Source organism: Podospora pseudopauciseta (genome assembly GCF_035222475.1).
Source record: "Podospora pseudopauciseta strain CBS 411.78 chromosome 2 map unlocalized CBS411.78m_2, whole genome shotgun sequence".
In the NCBI taxonomy this organism is placed as follows: Eukaryota; Fungi; Ascomycota; class Sordariomycetes; order Sordariales; family Podosporaceae; genus Podospora; species Podospora pseudopauciseta.
Genome location: NW_026946663.1, coordinates 2,904,795 through 2,919,402, shown reverse-complemented (window position 1 = coordinate 2,919,402; position 14,608 = coordinate 2,904,795). Strand labels below are relative to the sequence as shown.

The window sequence follows — 14,608 nt, the reverse complement described above, 5'->3', positions numbered from 1 at the left end:
TGGATGTTGTGTGCATGGTTACCATTTCCGGTCACAGAACGTTGCAGCTGCTGCAGTGCAGTGCATTATCCAATCAATCTTTTCGGAGCTGTTTATGTGTAGCAGGAAAGAGCCAGGCAGTGCTCATGATGGTAGATTTGAACATGTGACATCACCATTTCTTTCCCCACAACCATGTCCCCGCCAGCATCGAGCTTCTCCAGAGCCTCACCTCGGTGCATCTAATGTCTGTCATTTGATCTTCATGCACGCGTTGCAAGCCTCGACTTATCGCGCGTCATTTAGCGTCATGTATTCCTTTACTCCTCTTGGGGGGCTCGGCTTGACACGTCGACAACTCGACGTTCAATAAACGACCTGAAACACATCAACAGCGCTTCCCGACGGTTTGAGTGGTGCTTGGGCTGACAGGTGCCTGCTTCAGGAGGTGTGCATCACCCACTGAGGTTCAACTGGTTGGTCAGGATGGTGCGGCGCAGCTCATGTTCCTGGCGGCTAATGCGCGTAGGGGAAGCACCGCAGCCAACCAAACATCACCACTGCCGCTCCACCTGGGACACGTCAATCGTCCGCTTGCATGGCACATCCCCTGGTGCTGCATATCGAACAGCTTCATTCCACACTGCCGGGTCGAGCAGAAGCTCTCGGCATGTCGCGAGCCTCGTGGTTGGCTTGTCGGACACCATGGACGAACCCATACATAGCTATGCGCGTGCCACCGCCGGCTCTCATTCCCGCCTGCTTTTGGTCTCTCGTTCAATTTAACATGTCCAAACTGCTCACACCTCCAATACTAGCTGGCACCTGCCGTAGAAATGGCCGGTAGTGAGAACAAACAGGCAACTCAGCTCCTCCAGGCTCAGCGAGCCCAGATCCGTGACGAACAAACATTCGGCTGGCTCCGAAACCGATTTTCATCTCAGGCCGGCACAGAGTTCAGCCACCGCGAGATCAACAAGGTCTTGACCGAGGTGGTAGAGTCAGATGGGTCGCTAGGGGTTGTCAAGGCTTTGCTCTCCCTTGGTGCCGACGTCAACTTTGTCCGCCGCCGAAACTCAACCACATGGACCAAGATTGCTCAACGACATCAGAACAATGAGCGGAGTGATATACTTCTCCGCGCCACCATCAAATGCCGACCGGAAACAGTCCATGTTCTCGCAGCCCATGCCGACCAGCAGAATCTCGACAGTGTCCTCCATCACGCGATAGCCAGGGGCAACTTGGCGATTATCCGTACACTGTTGGATCACGGAGCAAGCCCTGTTTACCTACACGATGATTTTCAGGGCGCCGTTTTCCGCGACAACGTGGATCTTATCGAGGTTCTCCTCTCGGGACATCATCTGCCGTGCCTGGCCTGCCGGTCGACTGGACTTCGACTGGCGGTAGCAAATGGCTCGGTCGATGTCATACGTCTTTTGCTGAACCACTGGGCAGACGTCAACTACGGTGATGGTATCGCACTTATCCGCGCTGTGGAGGATTCTCGACCAGATCTCGTGGCGGCATTGATCTCTGGACCAGTGAAGGCCTCGCCACGAACTCTAGACACAGCTGTCAATAAGGCAACCAACAACCTTGACACCTTTGGCTATGAGATGGTAGGAATGTGCTTGGCAGCCGGTGCGGCTGGTCCAGCGACGACACACCTGATCACGGACGGCTTAATCGAGACCATAAGACGGCGGGATGTTCAGCTCCTGGAAACCATCATCCGACACAGACGAATCCCCGAAGAGTACGAAGGTTTTGCGTTGGTGGAAACAATCCGGACTGGTCAAGTGGACGTTTTGGCCATGCTTCTTGGGCTGGACCCCTCCTCGCAGAGTCTTACGATTGCGGTTTCGCAGGCCGTGAAAGTCAACGACAACGATGAGCGATACGGGATTATTGAACGTCTGATCGATGCGGGAGCCCAAGGTCCCTGTGTGGCAGAAGCGCTGATCAGCATTGTCCATTGTCTGGTTTCTGACTCTAAGCGTGGCGATAGCGCTGCGAGGGACAGGGACCTGTGTCTATTTAATCTGATCCTGTATGACGGAAAGGCCGATGTCAACCATCGAAAGGGCGAGGCTTTGCAAGTCGCTGTACGATCCTCGTGTGAGGACATCGCAGAACAAATTGTGGACCGAGAGCCATCACCGGAGGCACTTGGTGCCGCGCTTGGCTGGGCGATGGGTACTGAGGACAAGGATCAGAAACGCCGTCTGGTTGAACTACTGGTTCGCCACCCTATCGACGAGGTTGCCAGTGGGAAAGCGTTGGTGGAAGTGTTCAAGAACGACTTTGGCAATACGTAAGTTGTGACAGCAGTTCCCTGTTGATGAAGCGTGACTAACATCAGCCCAGGGAGTTGATACAACTACTTCTCACACGTGCATCGGTAAACTACAACAATGGAGAGGTCTTTATTTACGCAATCCGAAGCTTTCGCCCCGAGACCTTTCACTTGGTTCTAGGTCAAGGTATCAGTTACAAGGCCTTGTTCACGCTACTCATGGAGGCGCTCCGTGCCCCAAGAACGGATAGGAGGGCGTTGTTGGGTGAGGTCATGAGTCGGCTTCAGCTTGATCATCTCAATATGGCGCTCAAACATGTGGTTTTGGAACCAAAACCGGATTTGGCACTCGCCAAAACGCTACTTGACTCTGGGGCAGAGCCAACTCATGACAATGGCGTGTGTATCAAGAACGCGGCTTGTAATCTTGAACGTGACCTGTTGCATCTATTGGCAGGGTACGCTGGGAAGGTTCCGGAGCTTTTTACACAGGCCTTTGCCGCTATTCTCAGCCGAGGCAAGCAGTGGATTGCGTTTGAACATGTCGACACTATCAGAATTATTTTGAAACATGGCGCTTCCCCCCAGATTGCCAGCAGGGCGATGATGGACGTGGTGGACCAGCTCGCTTGTAACAATGATCAAGCTACTTTGTCAAGGGCCTTTCTGGACAGTCTCTTTGCCGCGGGAGCCGACGTAAACTGCGAAAACGGAAAGGCTGTTGGCACGGCGGCATCAAGGGGCGACCCTCTCCTCCTCGATTACTTGCTGAAGCAAAAAGCCGATGCCACTTCCGCAACACTGGCTCTTTCTGCCGCCATTATGGCTCACCACTCTGAGTCTGTTCTTCTCCAAATTCTCAACGTCATGGCTCAACCAGGTTTGCCTACCGACTTCAATCATTCCCTTCCCGGCATGCCGCACCCGCCGATCATTCTCATTCTCAAGTCTTATGGAGACTCGGTTGCGATTGTCCATCGTCTGGTGAGGGCTGGATGTCGTCTAGAGTCTACTGTTTGGGCCGTTTGTGACACAGAAAAGGATGCTCAGGCCGAGGTTGAGCCTGTCACTGTGCTGATGTGGGCGCTGTTGCAAAAGGATGAGATGATTAGCAAAGATGTTATTGAAGCTCTCATCTGCCATGGATGTAAGTATCTCGCCTCTTGTGACAACAAAGACATTCTAACGGAATTAGCCGATCTTTCATACACCACCCCGGTCTCGAAAACGACGCCCTTTCTCGTGGCTGTCAAATCTGGGAGAGTTGATGTTGTGGAGATGCTCCTCAGCTACGGGGCCAAGGTCAGCGTGAAGGATAACCTTGGTCGGTCGTCGCTCTTCTTCGCGTCTCGCGCAGGGGACATCGATATGATGAAGACGCTGCTTCAACATAACCCTTCTGTTAATGACGGGAGTCTCCATGAGGCGGCTCGCAACTTTCACCCTGAAGCGATGAAGTTGCTTCTCGATGCTGGTCACGATGTCAATTATCGCTCCACGAAGCATGGCGGCCGAACTGCACTGGGCGAGGTTGCTCTCAAGGCAACAACGCCGCATGACATTGCCCTTGCGGATGAAAGTCTTGACATTCTCGCCTCTGTCGATGCCAGCCCTCTGCTCAAGGTGCGCGGCAAAACTGTCATATTCCTCGCCCTGGATAATCAGAACAACGAGGCCATCACGCGAGTTCTGCTCGACCGACTGCTTTACAAGACCCTCAACAGTCACGAGAATACGTTCCAGGAGGGCATCTATCACTATTCTCCGACGATGTACATCATGAAAGGGATCCTCCTTGGCCCGCGCTCGCCGGCCTTGGTACAAATGCTTCAGGACCACGGTGTTGAGGACAGGTTTTATGCCACCATCGAAGAGACGCAGCCAGCTGATGCTGTTGGCCTCCCAGAGGAGATTCGCGATTATGAGCGGGAGCGACGAGCCTGGGAGCAGCGCAATCGTCGTGTGGAGGAAAGTCACGGTAATGAGCTGAGACGGGTGACGGAAAAGGCGACGGTGCACGCCCAGATTGAGGAGCAAAAGCACAGCCGCAGCGTGCGGTACAAAGAGGAACACTCCCAACAGGGGCGCAAGGAACGCAGCTTGAACCACCAGCAGGCAACTTTCCTCAAGGCAGATCGACATCAGAACGACTCGCAGATCAAGATCAGTGAGGCGAATGTTCAATCGGGGGTCCGATGGCAGAAACATAACGATAATCTCGCCATGGTGGACCAGAAACGGAGTGCGTCTTTGGCTCATCGCCAACGGGCCCATGTGCAGCATATTGAAGAGCGCAGACAGAAGAACACTGTCGCGCTAGAGCACAAGGAGCTGAGACATGCAAAGAGTTTGGCGCAGATGCAGGATTTGCATAGGCAGAGGTGGGAGGAGAAGGAAAACTTTAACTATCAACAGTTGCAGTTTCAGAGTCAGAGGAAGTTGCAGGAGGCGGAGTTTAGGCAGAGGCAGAGGGAGGCGAACTTGAATGCGTATGCGGTGAGGAATCAGATTGATGGGGAGGGGGCCAGGGGGAGGCATGAGTTGAAGATGACGGAGTTGAGGACACAGAGGGGGAATATTATTGGGCAGGTTAACTTGGAGGAGTTGAGGAGGTGGAAGCAGGAGGGGGGGATGGCTGGGCAGGTACAGGGACAGGCACAGAGGTTGTTGGCGTAGTCTCCTGAAAGGGGTTATTGTCGCTGTTTATGGGAGCGTCTTAAGATCTTGTGTTTTGCGGGCGCAAAGGGTACAGTCAGAAGGTGGAATAGGTCTTACGACTGTAACGTAGCGTTTGCATTTTATGATTATGAATTACGAATATTTAGTTTAGTACAATTCTGAGAAAAGAATTGTTCATCTTTTTGAAATACCAATATTTATTACCACCAAACCATCCCAAATTTTGTGTTAACTACATGTCCAATTTCGCTGGCCCTAACCTGATGCCCCACCAATATCTCCTCACCAAGTGACGGTGAATGTCCGCGTGAAGACGATTGTCCCCTCTGGCTTCGCCGTGACGGTTTTTGTGCCACAAGCAGAGGTAGTAGGTACCGCTAATAAGATTTCGAAAGAGTGTTAGTCAATGTCTCAAACAGAGGAAAAGAAAAGATTACCGGATCAAAGCTTACATATGAAAGAGGAAAGAAAGCGTCAATGCCATAAAGACTGAAGGAAAGGAGACTATGATAGACATCCCAGAGTTCTTGTTGAACCACTCTGGGAAATCCCTCCCTGGCTTCCAGTCGCCGATGGAGGGGACGTAGCTTGAGTCTGGATCACTTAGAAAGAAAAGAAGAGAATAAGAAAGGGAGAGCTGGCTTCAACTCTTTTGACGGTAGGAAACAGAATCGGAGGGTTGGTGAGATGGTGGAGAGAGATGTTGACTTACCTCCTGAGTTGGGCTGAGATGGCCTAGTCGGATCAGTTGTGCTTGAGCCAGGCGAGTCCCCTGCTGGCGGCGAGTCTGGGTTCTGGTTAGCACCTCCGCTTCCACTATCGGTACCGCCGCCCTGGGTATTACCACTGCCTTCTCCCGCACCTGAGTCCGCCCCCCGATTCACCGTCCCACAATCCCCCACCGGGCTCGCAAAATTCCCTTCCCCACCCCTAGCAACTTCATCCCCCGGGTTGGGAAACTCGACGTCGAATCTCTCGACCGTGGTACACCCGTTCCCAATATTTGCCTTGAACACCTCTGGCTTCTTGGCCCATCCGCCTTTTCCGCCTGACCCGGGTGTGATGTCGACAACGGCGCAGTTCATGTACATCTCCCTATTCCCAATCTGGTTGAACCAGGTCCACGCAAAGACCGCTTTCTTTGTTGCCGGAACGTCAGCTGGGATGCTGAACTGGTAGTTCCTTTTGAGTGGGCAGCCGCCTTCGTAGCTGCGAAGGACTTTGAACGATTTACCACCGTCGATGGAGAGGGAGGCCTGGCAGGAACCGCCGTTGTGGGAGGCGCCGCCGTCCAGGGTGAAGGATTGGCTGGAACCAGCTGCCCAAGTTGCGACGGGGTTGCTTTGTGGGGAGACGGAGTAGAGGTCGAAATTTGGGCCGCAGGGGTAGGTTAGGCCGGATGGGGAGAGGGGGTCCTTCAGGTTGTAATCGATATCGGAAGAGCGGAGGTTAGGGTTGCTTGATGAGCCGAGGGGTGGTGGTGAGGAGATCATCATGTGGGCTGAGATCTGAAGGGCAAAGAGGAGGAAGAGGAGGCTGGTGAGGCCTGGGTAGAGGAGCTGGGGCATCATGGTGTTGGTGAAAGTGTGGAGAGGTAGGTTTGAGTATCTCCAGAGAATGTTTGTGAGTAGATTGCCGGTTAGGTTCGAAGTTGAGTCGTTAATATTGCTCGTATATCGACACTGGTAAGAGGAAGAGGAAGAGAAGAGGCCGTTGAAGATGAGAAATCGCTTATATAGTCACGGCAGACAAACAGAGCCAAATTGTTGCAGTGAATCGGCGTGTTGGTGGAACTGGTAATTCACTGCAAAGTCGCCGACACCCAAGAGACACAAACAACGTGAAAGCTAGTGCTATTTACTGGAGTCGGTGTTGCGGGGTGAATATCTTCAGTTCAACGGAAGGTTCGATTGCATACAAGACTAGGTTGCCTTTATGCTCTGTCCCCTCACTCCAGTTGAAACAGAATGACAGCAATGCATATCACGGGAACCAACACGGTGACTGAAAGCCTGACTCCAGGTCTGTATTTGAAACCATTTGATTTTCGCCATCCTGGCAACTGGCATGTCCAAGTGAGGAGGCTGAGTTGAAAGAATGGCATGAAAGGAGCAAAGGGGGCAGGTTGCTCAGCAACACCTGGAATGCTCATTCACACTGCTTGGTCTAGACTCTACCAGCTTTGTCGAGCAGGCAAGAAGTGAGTAGATCAAGATTCTCGTAGAAAGATCGAAAGACGATTCAGATGGTGAAGACAGTTGAGACATGAAAAACCTACTTGGACAGTACCTGGACAGCTGCCTGCTTGAATGGTCGACTGATGCCAGAGTGTGGCTTTGCCTGATCCAAAACAGCTGGTCATTTCATTCACCCTTTTCATGGAGTACCTGAAATTAGCTCAAAGAGTCAAATATGATACAGGCTCCGAGTTCACTCCCATGAGACAAGTGAAGGCTGAAGAATCGCAACGTCGTGAGCTAAGCAAAAGTAAGCAGTGACGTATTTCGTCACGTGAGGCTAAGCTCCCGTCGTTGATCCATACCACCAAACCCCTTACAGTTAGCTCAGTTGCACTGATGATCCCTGTCGGCCCGCTCCCCAGGTGGATCCTCAATCAGCTCCCGTACCCAGCCGCTCATCCATGCCTGCTCTCACAAACAACCACTTCACTCATCGCGACCGCTTCAATCATTCACATTATCTCAATTAGTCAGGGCTGGACTTGTTCAGCAACCCATACACAAATATCACACATGAGGTAGCACACCCAACAAACACAATGTCAGGCCTGGAGACGACAACAGGGGGCGGTGGCACCGCGGGGGTGACAGATGGCTCATCAGGGGGAGGGGGAATTCCAAAAACACAAACTCAGCTCAAAAAAGTCAAGAAGCAAAAGGTCCTCCTCATGGGCAAAAGCGGCTCCGGAAAATCCAGTATGAGAAGCATCATCTTCTCCAATTACCTCGCCCGCGATACCCGCCGATTGTATGTTCTCTTCCCCCCTGTCACTCTCACCCAAGACATGAATTACTGACCCAAAGATAGAGGTGCAACAATAGACATCGACCTCTCCCACGTCAAATTCCTCGGCAACCTCACCCTCAACCTCTGGGACTGCGGCGGACAAGAAGCCTTTATGGAAAACTACCTTTCCCAGCAGCGCGCCCACGTCTTCTCCAACGTCGGCGTCCTCATCTACATCTTCGACATTGAATCCCGAGACGTAGAGCGCGACCTCGCAACCTACGTCAACATCATCTCGGCACTGGTCCAATACTCCCGCGAAGCCCAAATCTTTGTCCTAATCCACAAAATGGACCTCATCCCCCCCCAAATGAGAGAAGAAGTCTTCGTCCAACGAGCCGCCCTCGTCCGGAAAAAAACCTCGGAGGCAGTCGCGATAATCAGAAAAGGCTCCCTCGCCCAACACTCCCCCTCCCCAACCGCCCTCACCCCTACCCACCCAGCCGACGACCTCGAGCCAGAAATGCAGCTCTTTGCAACCTCCATCTGGGACCAGTCCCTCTACAAGGCCTGGGCGTCTATCATCCACGACCTCGTCCCGAACCTGGCCGTCATTGAAGCCCAGCTCGCCTCCCTCGGCGTCGCCATCGAAGCCGACGAGATCCTCCTGTTCGAGCGGACTTCGTTTCTTGTCGTGTCAAAGTGGGCCTCCCACGAGGGGGATAAGAACCCCTACGGCGACCGCTTCGAGCGCATGTCGAATATCCTCAAGTCGTGGAAGCACACCTGCAGCAAGTTCACGGGCACGCCGCGCAACGCCGAGCAGTTCTCCGAGTTTGAGTACAAGATGGGGAGCCACTTTAGCATGTTTGTCACCAAGTTTACCGCCAACACGTACATCTTGGTGTGTATGCCGCCGGGGGAGGCGAGGTTCAACAGCGCAAAGTTGAATGTGACGGCAGCAAGGTCGTGGTTCAGGTTTTTGGATGGGCCAGGCCCGGGGGCGGCTGCTCCCGCTGCTGCTGTTCCCGCTGCTGCTGTTACGGGCGGGGGGCCGGTACAGCAGAGTCCGTATAGGGCTGTTGCGGGGAGTTATTACCCAGGAGCGTGAGAGCATGGGATGGGTCATCCAAACAGTTGAGGAAAAGGCATTTTCAGTGATGGAAAAACTATTTAGTGTTTTCTTTTTTTTGGTGTTGTATTTCTGGTGGTGGAAAAGAGAAAGCCCGTGCAAAGATCACGGGTTGGGATAGTACCACAGCAGCGGCGTCAAAGGTGTTCAAAATGGTTGGGCAAATAAACACAAGGCAGCATGTAATTATGAGCAGGTTTTACTTTTTATTTCATCCTTCCCCTGCTGAAAAGACCAGCCGGTCTCAAAGCTGGACACAGCGCTCGGGACGAAAAACCGACAGATACACTGTTGTCCATCGCTTGGTCTAGTGCCGCCAAACCATCAAAACGCCGATACTATGAAGCCAAATTGTTCCTGGCGCTTGTCATCAATGCTGGATATAGGCCTATTTCCACTTGACGACAGCAGCACCACCCTTCTTAAACTCGGGCATATCACCCAACACCAAGCCCTTGTCTTCGTGGTCCTTGTTGGGGAATGTGGTGGAGAGAACCCACGGACGGGCTGAAAGCGAGGAAGACGAGCGTCCAATGAAGTTGTAGACATCGCCGACTGTCTGCGTGGGGTTGAATCGGGCTGGCATGCGGGTTCCGTCGGGAAGCTGAATGCGCAGCATCAAGGTCGGCTGCGACTCATCCACTCCGGTGCTCAGGGCCTGGCTGGCCTGAGGCTGTGTCGTAGTTGCGGCCGGAGGGGAGAGGGTTGGTGTTACCTCACCGGGCACAGGGCTACCCAATCGACGGCCCTCACCACCGAAGGGTCGATAGATCTTGGGCAGAGGGCGGTAGTTCTCGTCGTGTTGTTGGAGCTTGACATCGACCCGTTGGTCCATGCGGACATTCATGAGATGGATTGGCGCCCGTCCATTGCGGATCATATCCAAGTCGCTCCTGTTCTGAGGGTCGTCAAAACGACGAAGCTCCCCATCATCAATGCTAAAGCCGTCACGCCAGATATGGAGAATCCGTTCCTGCGCAGGCCCTTCGGGAACGGCCCCAGCAGCTCTGGAGCTAGGAATAGTGCGACTCTCTACGCCATCTCCGCCCAATGTCTGACCAGAGCCACTGAAGCGACTCGATGAGGGGCCTGCAGCGGGGGAAGATGCGGGATTACTCTCGGTGGCATTGCTGTTTGAGAAAGAAGTTAGCAATTAGATCTGGCGACCCAACGACAGAGAGTGGCAACACTTACGCTCTGGCTTTGGCAACGATATCGTTGATCAATTTTCTCGGATCGCTGGACCGCTGAGCAGGATCTTGAACAGCGAGTCCCGACTTCTCGCCGCCTGCGAACAAATCCCTGGGTCCCCGGCGGTTGTCATCATCGCTCTCGTCATCGTCGTCATCGTCGTCTTCTTGGTTGCGACCGCCGCCTATGGAGCTCAGAGTCGCGAGGCCGCGACGCTTGACGGGCTTCTTTGAGGTCGAAGAGGATGTACCAGCATACTCAGGTGCCGGTCGGCCATCCAATGTTCGTGGACCGGTGTACTCGGCGTCGGTAGTGGTGGCAGTGGCGGCGCTGGTGGAAGAGGGGCCTTGCTCGTTTTCGTCAAGATCGCCGTAGAAGGCGGCGGCGGCGGTGTTGACATCCCAATTGGTCGCTGTCAAGTATTCTGTGGCCTAGAAAGCGTCGAACATTAGGATCTTGCTACGAGGTATGCCGTGTTGAGAATATCACATACTTGGTCGGTCGAGGCGCCTGTCAAGTCGCAGAAGTTGCTGATCAGCGTGTCATGGTCTTGATCCGCCATGATGAACGTGATTTGGTTGAATGCGTGATATGGATGGATTGAAATAAGCAGACAGCTATCGTCCCTTGGAAAGTCGGAGTCGATGGAATCAGAAGTTGTTGTGTCGCTGATACAGCTCGGAAAGCTTATTAGTTTGACATTCTGGGGAAGTTGGAGAGTGGATGGCCATCAGGCAGCTCAAGGCCGACGTGACGAACGACGCACGGCCAGGCGTCTGATTGCCCCGCCATCCGCCATCCAGGTTGCTTGACCCCGCCGACGTCCAAGGTAGGTACTCAGCTGTCAACCACAGTTGCCTAGCTCCATGATGAAAAATGGGCCCTCAAACCGACCAAATGTCTGGTATAGAGGCGATTTACTTGCTTTATATTGCTTCTATAAGAAACTGTTTCCAAACTGAGCATCTTGTACTCGAGAAAGCTTGAACACCTACGGTCGACACCTCATACATCAGCCAAGCCGGATTATCTGGCCCCCGACCACCGTTTCCCTAACCAAACGCAGCTAGCTCCGGCAGGCACTCCAGGCTCCCCTGTCGGCTGCCCAAGCGTTTTGCGACGTCCAGTGCTTCGCTGCATCTCCGGACGTCGGCATAGTGTTCCTGTCTCATCGTCGCCGGCAACCCAAATCTCAGCCGGATTCACTCAACGCCAAATCCACACCAACATGGCTTCTGAAGAACCCCCAAACCCCATGGCCGAGTCCGGTGTCACGATCCGCTCCGACAGCGAGCAGTATTCCTCCCCAGGGGAGCTGTCTACGTCACCACCCTCGTCGTCGTCCCCCGCCGTCATCCTCTACCAGCCCCCCACCTTCTGGTCTATCCTCCGCGGTGCTGCCATCAACCTGTTTCTTCCTTTCGTTAATGGCATGATGCTTGGGTTTGGCGAGCTGTTTGCTCATGAGGCGGCTTTCAGGTTGGGATGGAGCAACACAAGGGTATGCTACATTAAGCCTGATCCTGTGCTTGTTGGAAGGATATTGCTGACATGGTAATTTTTTTTTGATAGATATTCCCTCTTACTAGAAGACAAGCGCATCCGATTGGGCCAGGTATCGAAGCGGTCGAGAAGCCGAGGCGGAGGGAACTTGACGACCTGACGAGCTTGGAGTGATGTTGAGGGTTGTCGATTTGCTAGCAATAAAGTCATGATACACCAACACACGACAGAATTGGTTACTATCAGCTTGGAGCGCCCACCGCCTCGGTGGAGCCGATGGGCATGAACACTGGTGCTGGACAGCGTGAGAGATCCAAACTGGAACTATATGGTGACCAAACAACATATCACACTCGACTCAGGGCAAAAGGCGAGGAGGGTGCTACCGTCGAGCATTTTAAATACAGCCATACGGGGACAGTCACTATAACAGCTAGTCCAAAAATCCAACAATGAAGAGTCTCAGAATCCCCATCCAACATTTCTGGCTTGTTCCCTGGAAGGGTTGATGCCTTCCAGCTTCTGCACAGTTTCTCTTAGGACATGCTCTGGCCTTGGCAATGCGCCGTTCGGTGTTGATCAATTGTGGGGTCAGTGCGACCAGGGGGGGGCACCAACCGAACCTTTGCCGCGTGCGCCAGCGAAACGTACCAAAAAAAAAGTTACAGCGACTTTTAGAAGGCGATTCTGGAGTCTGCCTCGTTGCGGAAACCACCGAGACAAAATGCTCCCAAGTAGAGGTTTACTGAGGTCAAGCCCCTCGCTGGGCCTTGCCAGAAAGGTATACACTTTTCCAATTTCCTTTTCCTTGTTTCTTAGCGACCTCTCGACTCAATTGAGCCGTTTCCATTTTCCTCTTCCCATATCCACCGCTAACATTTGAAACTTCCCCAGTCGTCGTCCTCCCGAATCTCAACACGACAGTTCGGCACCGCTCTGCGTAGCAATGGATCCCTTCCTCAGACTCCTCGCACCGTCCTCTCTGGGAGCAGGATAGGTGGTCCCGCTGCCTTCACAGCCGTGCGGTATGCCTCAACTCAACCGGCCGTCGCCCCAACCCCCGCCCCCGCCGCTGCCGCTGCTCCAGTGGTGGATCCGATCGCGAGCCCTTCTGTCCTGTCGGATATCGACACCACCCCCGTATCCCTCTCCGGAAGCGACCTCCTCAACATGCCTGAGCAAATCGGCTTTCTCAAGAACTTGGGTCTAGACTACGGTTTCGGCCCGACAGCCCTCATGGAATGGATCCTCGAGCACACGTACATCTACACGGGCCTCCCGTGGTGGGCGTCGATCGGTCTTGTCTCGCTTGCCATCAGGGCGGTTCTTGTCAAGCCTATGTTTACGGCTGCGGAAATGGCGCAGAAGCTGCAGGATCTGAAGAGGGATCCCAAGTATGAGCAGCTGGAGAAGGAGGTCATGTCGGCTTTTCAGGGGGGCCAGGCGGATCAGTATGCCATGTTGGATAAGAGGAATAAGATGAAGGCAATGAGACGGGCGGTGGGGTACAAGATGCTGCCTGCGAGTGTTCCGGCCTTGGTGCAGATTCCCGTGGGCTTTGGGATGTTTAGGTTGATCAGGGGAATGGCTGATTTGCCGGTGCCGTCGATGGAGACGGGGGGGGCGTTGTGGTTTAATGATTTGACCGTGTCGGATCCGTTGTTTATTTTGCCGATTGTGGGTGCTGGGTTGATGATTGCTAGTATGAGGGTATGTTGTTCCCACAGCGCTGGTTTTTTTGGGGAGGGTTTTTTTTTTGTCAGATGGTGTTGAGCTAATTGTTGTGATCTATCTAGGTACCACTCCCGTACATGGCCTCCTCGCAGCAAGGAACCATGAAGATCATGACCATGGTCGCAGCGCCAATCACCCTCGGTGTGAGCATTTTCTTGCCCGCCGGTCTCCAACTCTACTTTGCGATCTCTACTTTCCTGCAGTTTGGACAGCAGTGGCTCACGTATCAGAACTGGTTCCGCAAGATAATCGGTTTGAGACCAGTGGTCTTTGGGGGCCACCATAGGACCCCTATTGGCGGAGCGTACCAGGCCCCGAGAACTCTGGATACCAAGGGGACCGTGGTGCCACAAAAGGAGACCCTTTTTGAGAGCTTGAAGTCGACCAAGGCGGCTGCGCAGCAGAAGCTTGAGCAATGGCAGGATAACTCTACTCACAAGGCTACGTTTGCCAAGGCGCAGGAGTATGAGGCGAAGAGGGCTCTGGAGGAGAAGGAAAGGCTGTTGGCGAGGAGGAATAGGAAAAGGGCGAGGGGCCAGGAGGAATGAGTCCTTCATTCTGACATGGTAACTTGTTAATACCTTTGTAAATATATCCAACGACAGCTTGTACTTTTATTGCGCCCTATCTATTGTATACTATCGGCGATATTGCTAACCTGACCAGAGGTGGGGGAGAGGTCATATGCAAAGCGCAGATCATCTTGATGGCGAGAGGTTGTGGCTGCTTGATGCAATGATCTACCAAGTGTTTCTGCATGAGTGATTGGGACGGAACCATGAAGAATCTCAAACATCGTGGGATTTGATCGGTGGATTTGGGGGTGCTGAGCACGTCATGGGGGTGATAGCTCCGCTGACACATGGCGGACAAAATAATGGACCCAGCTACACAGGATGAAGGCCTTTCACTATCTCATCAAGGCACTTCTTTTATGTTTTGGTCTCCATTTATTTGTAGACGACATGGCTGACCTTGCCGGAAACAGCTCCAACTCCCACTTGGCGGAGGTGCCAAGGCTGCTTCAGCTTTGTCTTGGCGGGGATTCTCGCTTGAAGGGAGGTTAATGAGATGAGGGGGGAACTGTGTGACTTGAGATGTTATAATTTTGGTGTTTTCCC

At 53.3% G+C, this 14,608-nt stretch overlaps 6 protein-coding genes across 6 annotated transcripts; 4 read left to right on the top strand and 2 right to left on the bottom strand.

The window, feature by feature from the left end:
* Positions 1-815: 815 nt before the first annotated feature.
* QC763_207850 (uncharacterized protein) lies at positions 816-5,171 on the top strand (the record flags this gene model as incomplete). The annotated part of the gene is made up of 2 exons (XM_062909844.1): positions 816-2,299; positions 2,353-5,171. 2 exons carry the CDS (start codon positions 816-818, stop codon positions 4,955-4,957), a joined length of 4,089 nt encoding a protein of 1,362 aa, XP_062768674.1. The 3' UTR covers positions 4,958-5,171.
* Positions 5,143-7,509, bottom strand: QC763_207840 (uncharacterized protein). The gene is made up of 3 exons (XM_062909843.1): positions 5,805-7,509; positions 5,673-5,747; positions 5,143-5,337 (listed from the first exon to the last, which is right to left on the bottom strand). Exons 1-3 carry the CDS (start codon positions 6,529-6,531, stop codon positions 5,243-5,245), a joined length of 897 nt encoding a protein of 298 aa, XP_062768673.1. The 5' UTR covers positions 6,532-7,509; the 3' UTR covers positions 5,143-5,242.
* On the top strand, positions 7,371-9,038 carry GTR1 (GTP-binding protein gtr1; the record flags this gene model as incomplete). Its single annotated transcript, XM_062909842.1, has 2 exons — positions 7,371-7,948; positions 8,009-9,038. Exons 1-2 carry the CDS (start codon positions 7,740-7,742, stop codon positions 9,036-9,038), a joined length of 1,239 nt encoding a protein of 412 aa, XP_062768672.1. The 5' UTR covers positions 7,371-7,739.
* An 86-nt stretch (positions 9,039-9,124) lies between these two features.
* Positions 9,125-11,974, bottom strand: SHP1 (protein phosphatase regulator). Its single transcript, XM_062909841.1, has 3 exons — positions 10,744-11,974; positions 10,254-10,681; positions 9,125-10,189 (listed from the first exon to the last, which is right to left on the bottom strand). The coding sequence occupies exons 1-3, from the start codon at positions 10,810-10,812 to the stop codon at positions 9,448-9,450; spliced, it is 1,239 nt and encodes a 412-aa protein (XP_062768670.1). The 5' UTR covers positions 10,813-11,974; the 3' UTR covers positions 9,125-9,447.
* On the top strand, positions 11,479-11,927 carry QC763_207810 (uncharacterized protein; the record flags this gene model as incomplete). Its single annotated transcript, XM_062909840.1, has 2 exons — positions 11,479-11,751; positions 11,823-11,927. The coding sequence occupies 2 exons, from the start codon at positions 11,479-11,481 to the stop codon at positions 11,925-11,927; spliced, it is 378 nt and encodes a 125-aa protein (XP_062768671.1).
* A 287-nt stretch (positions 11,975-12,261) lies between the features above and the next one.
* QC763_207800 (uncharacterized protein) lies at positions 12,262-14,035 on the top strand (the record flags this gene model as incomplete). Its single annotated transcript, XM_062909839.1, has 3 exons — positions 12,262-12,534; positions 12,648-13,463; positions 13,550-14,035. The coding sequence occupies 3 exons, from the start codon at positions 12,262-12,264 to the stop codon at positions 14,033-14,035; spliced, it is 1,575 nt and encodes a 524-aa protein (XP_062768669.1).
* Between the last annotated feature and the right edge of the window lie 573 nt (positions 14,036-14,608).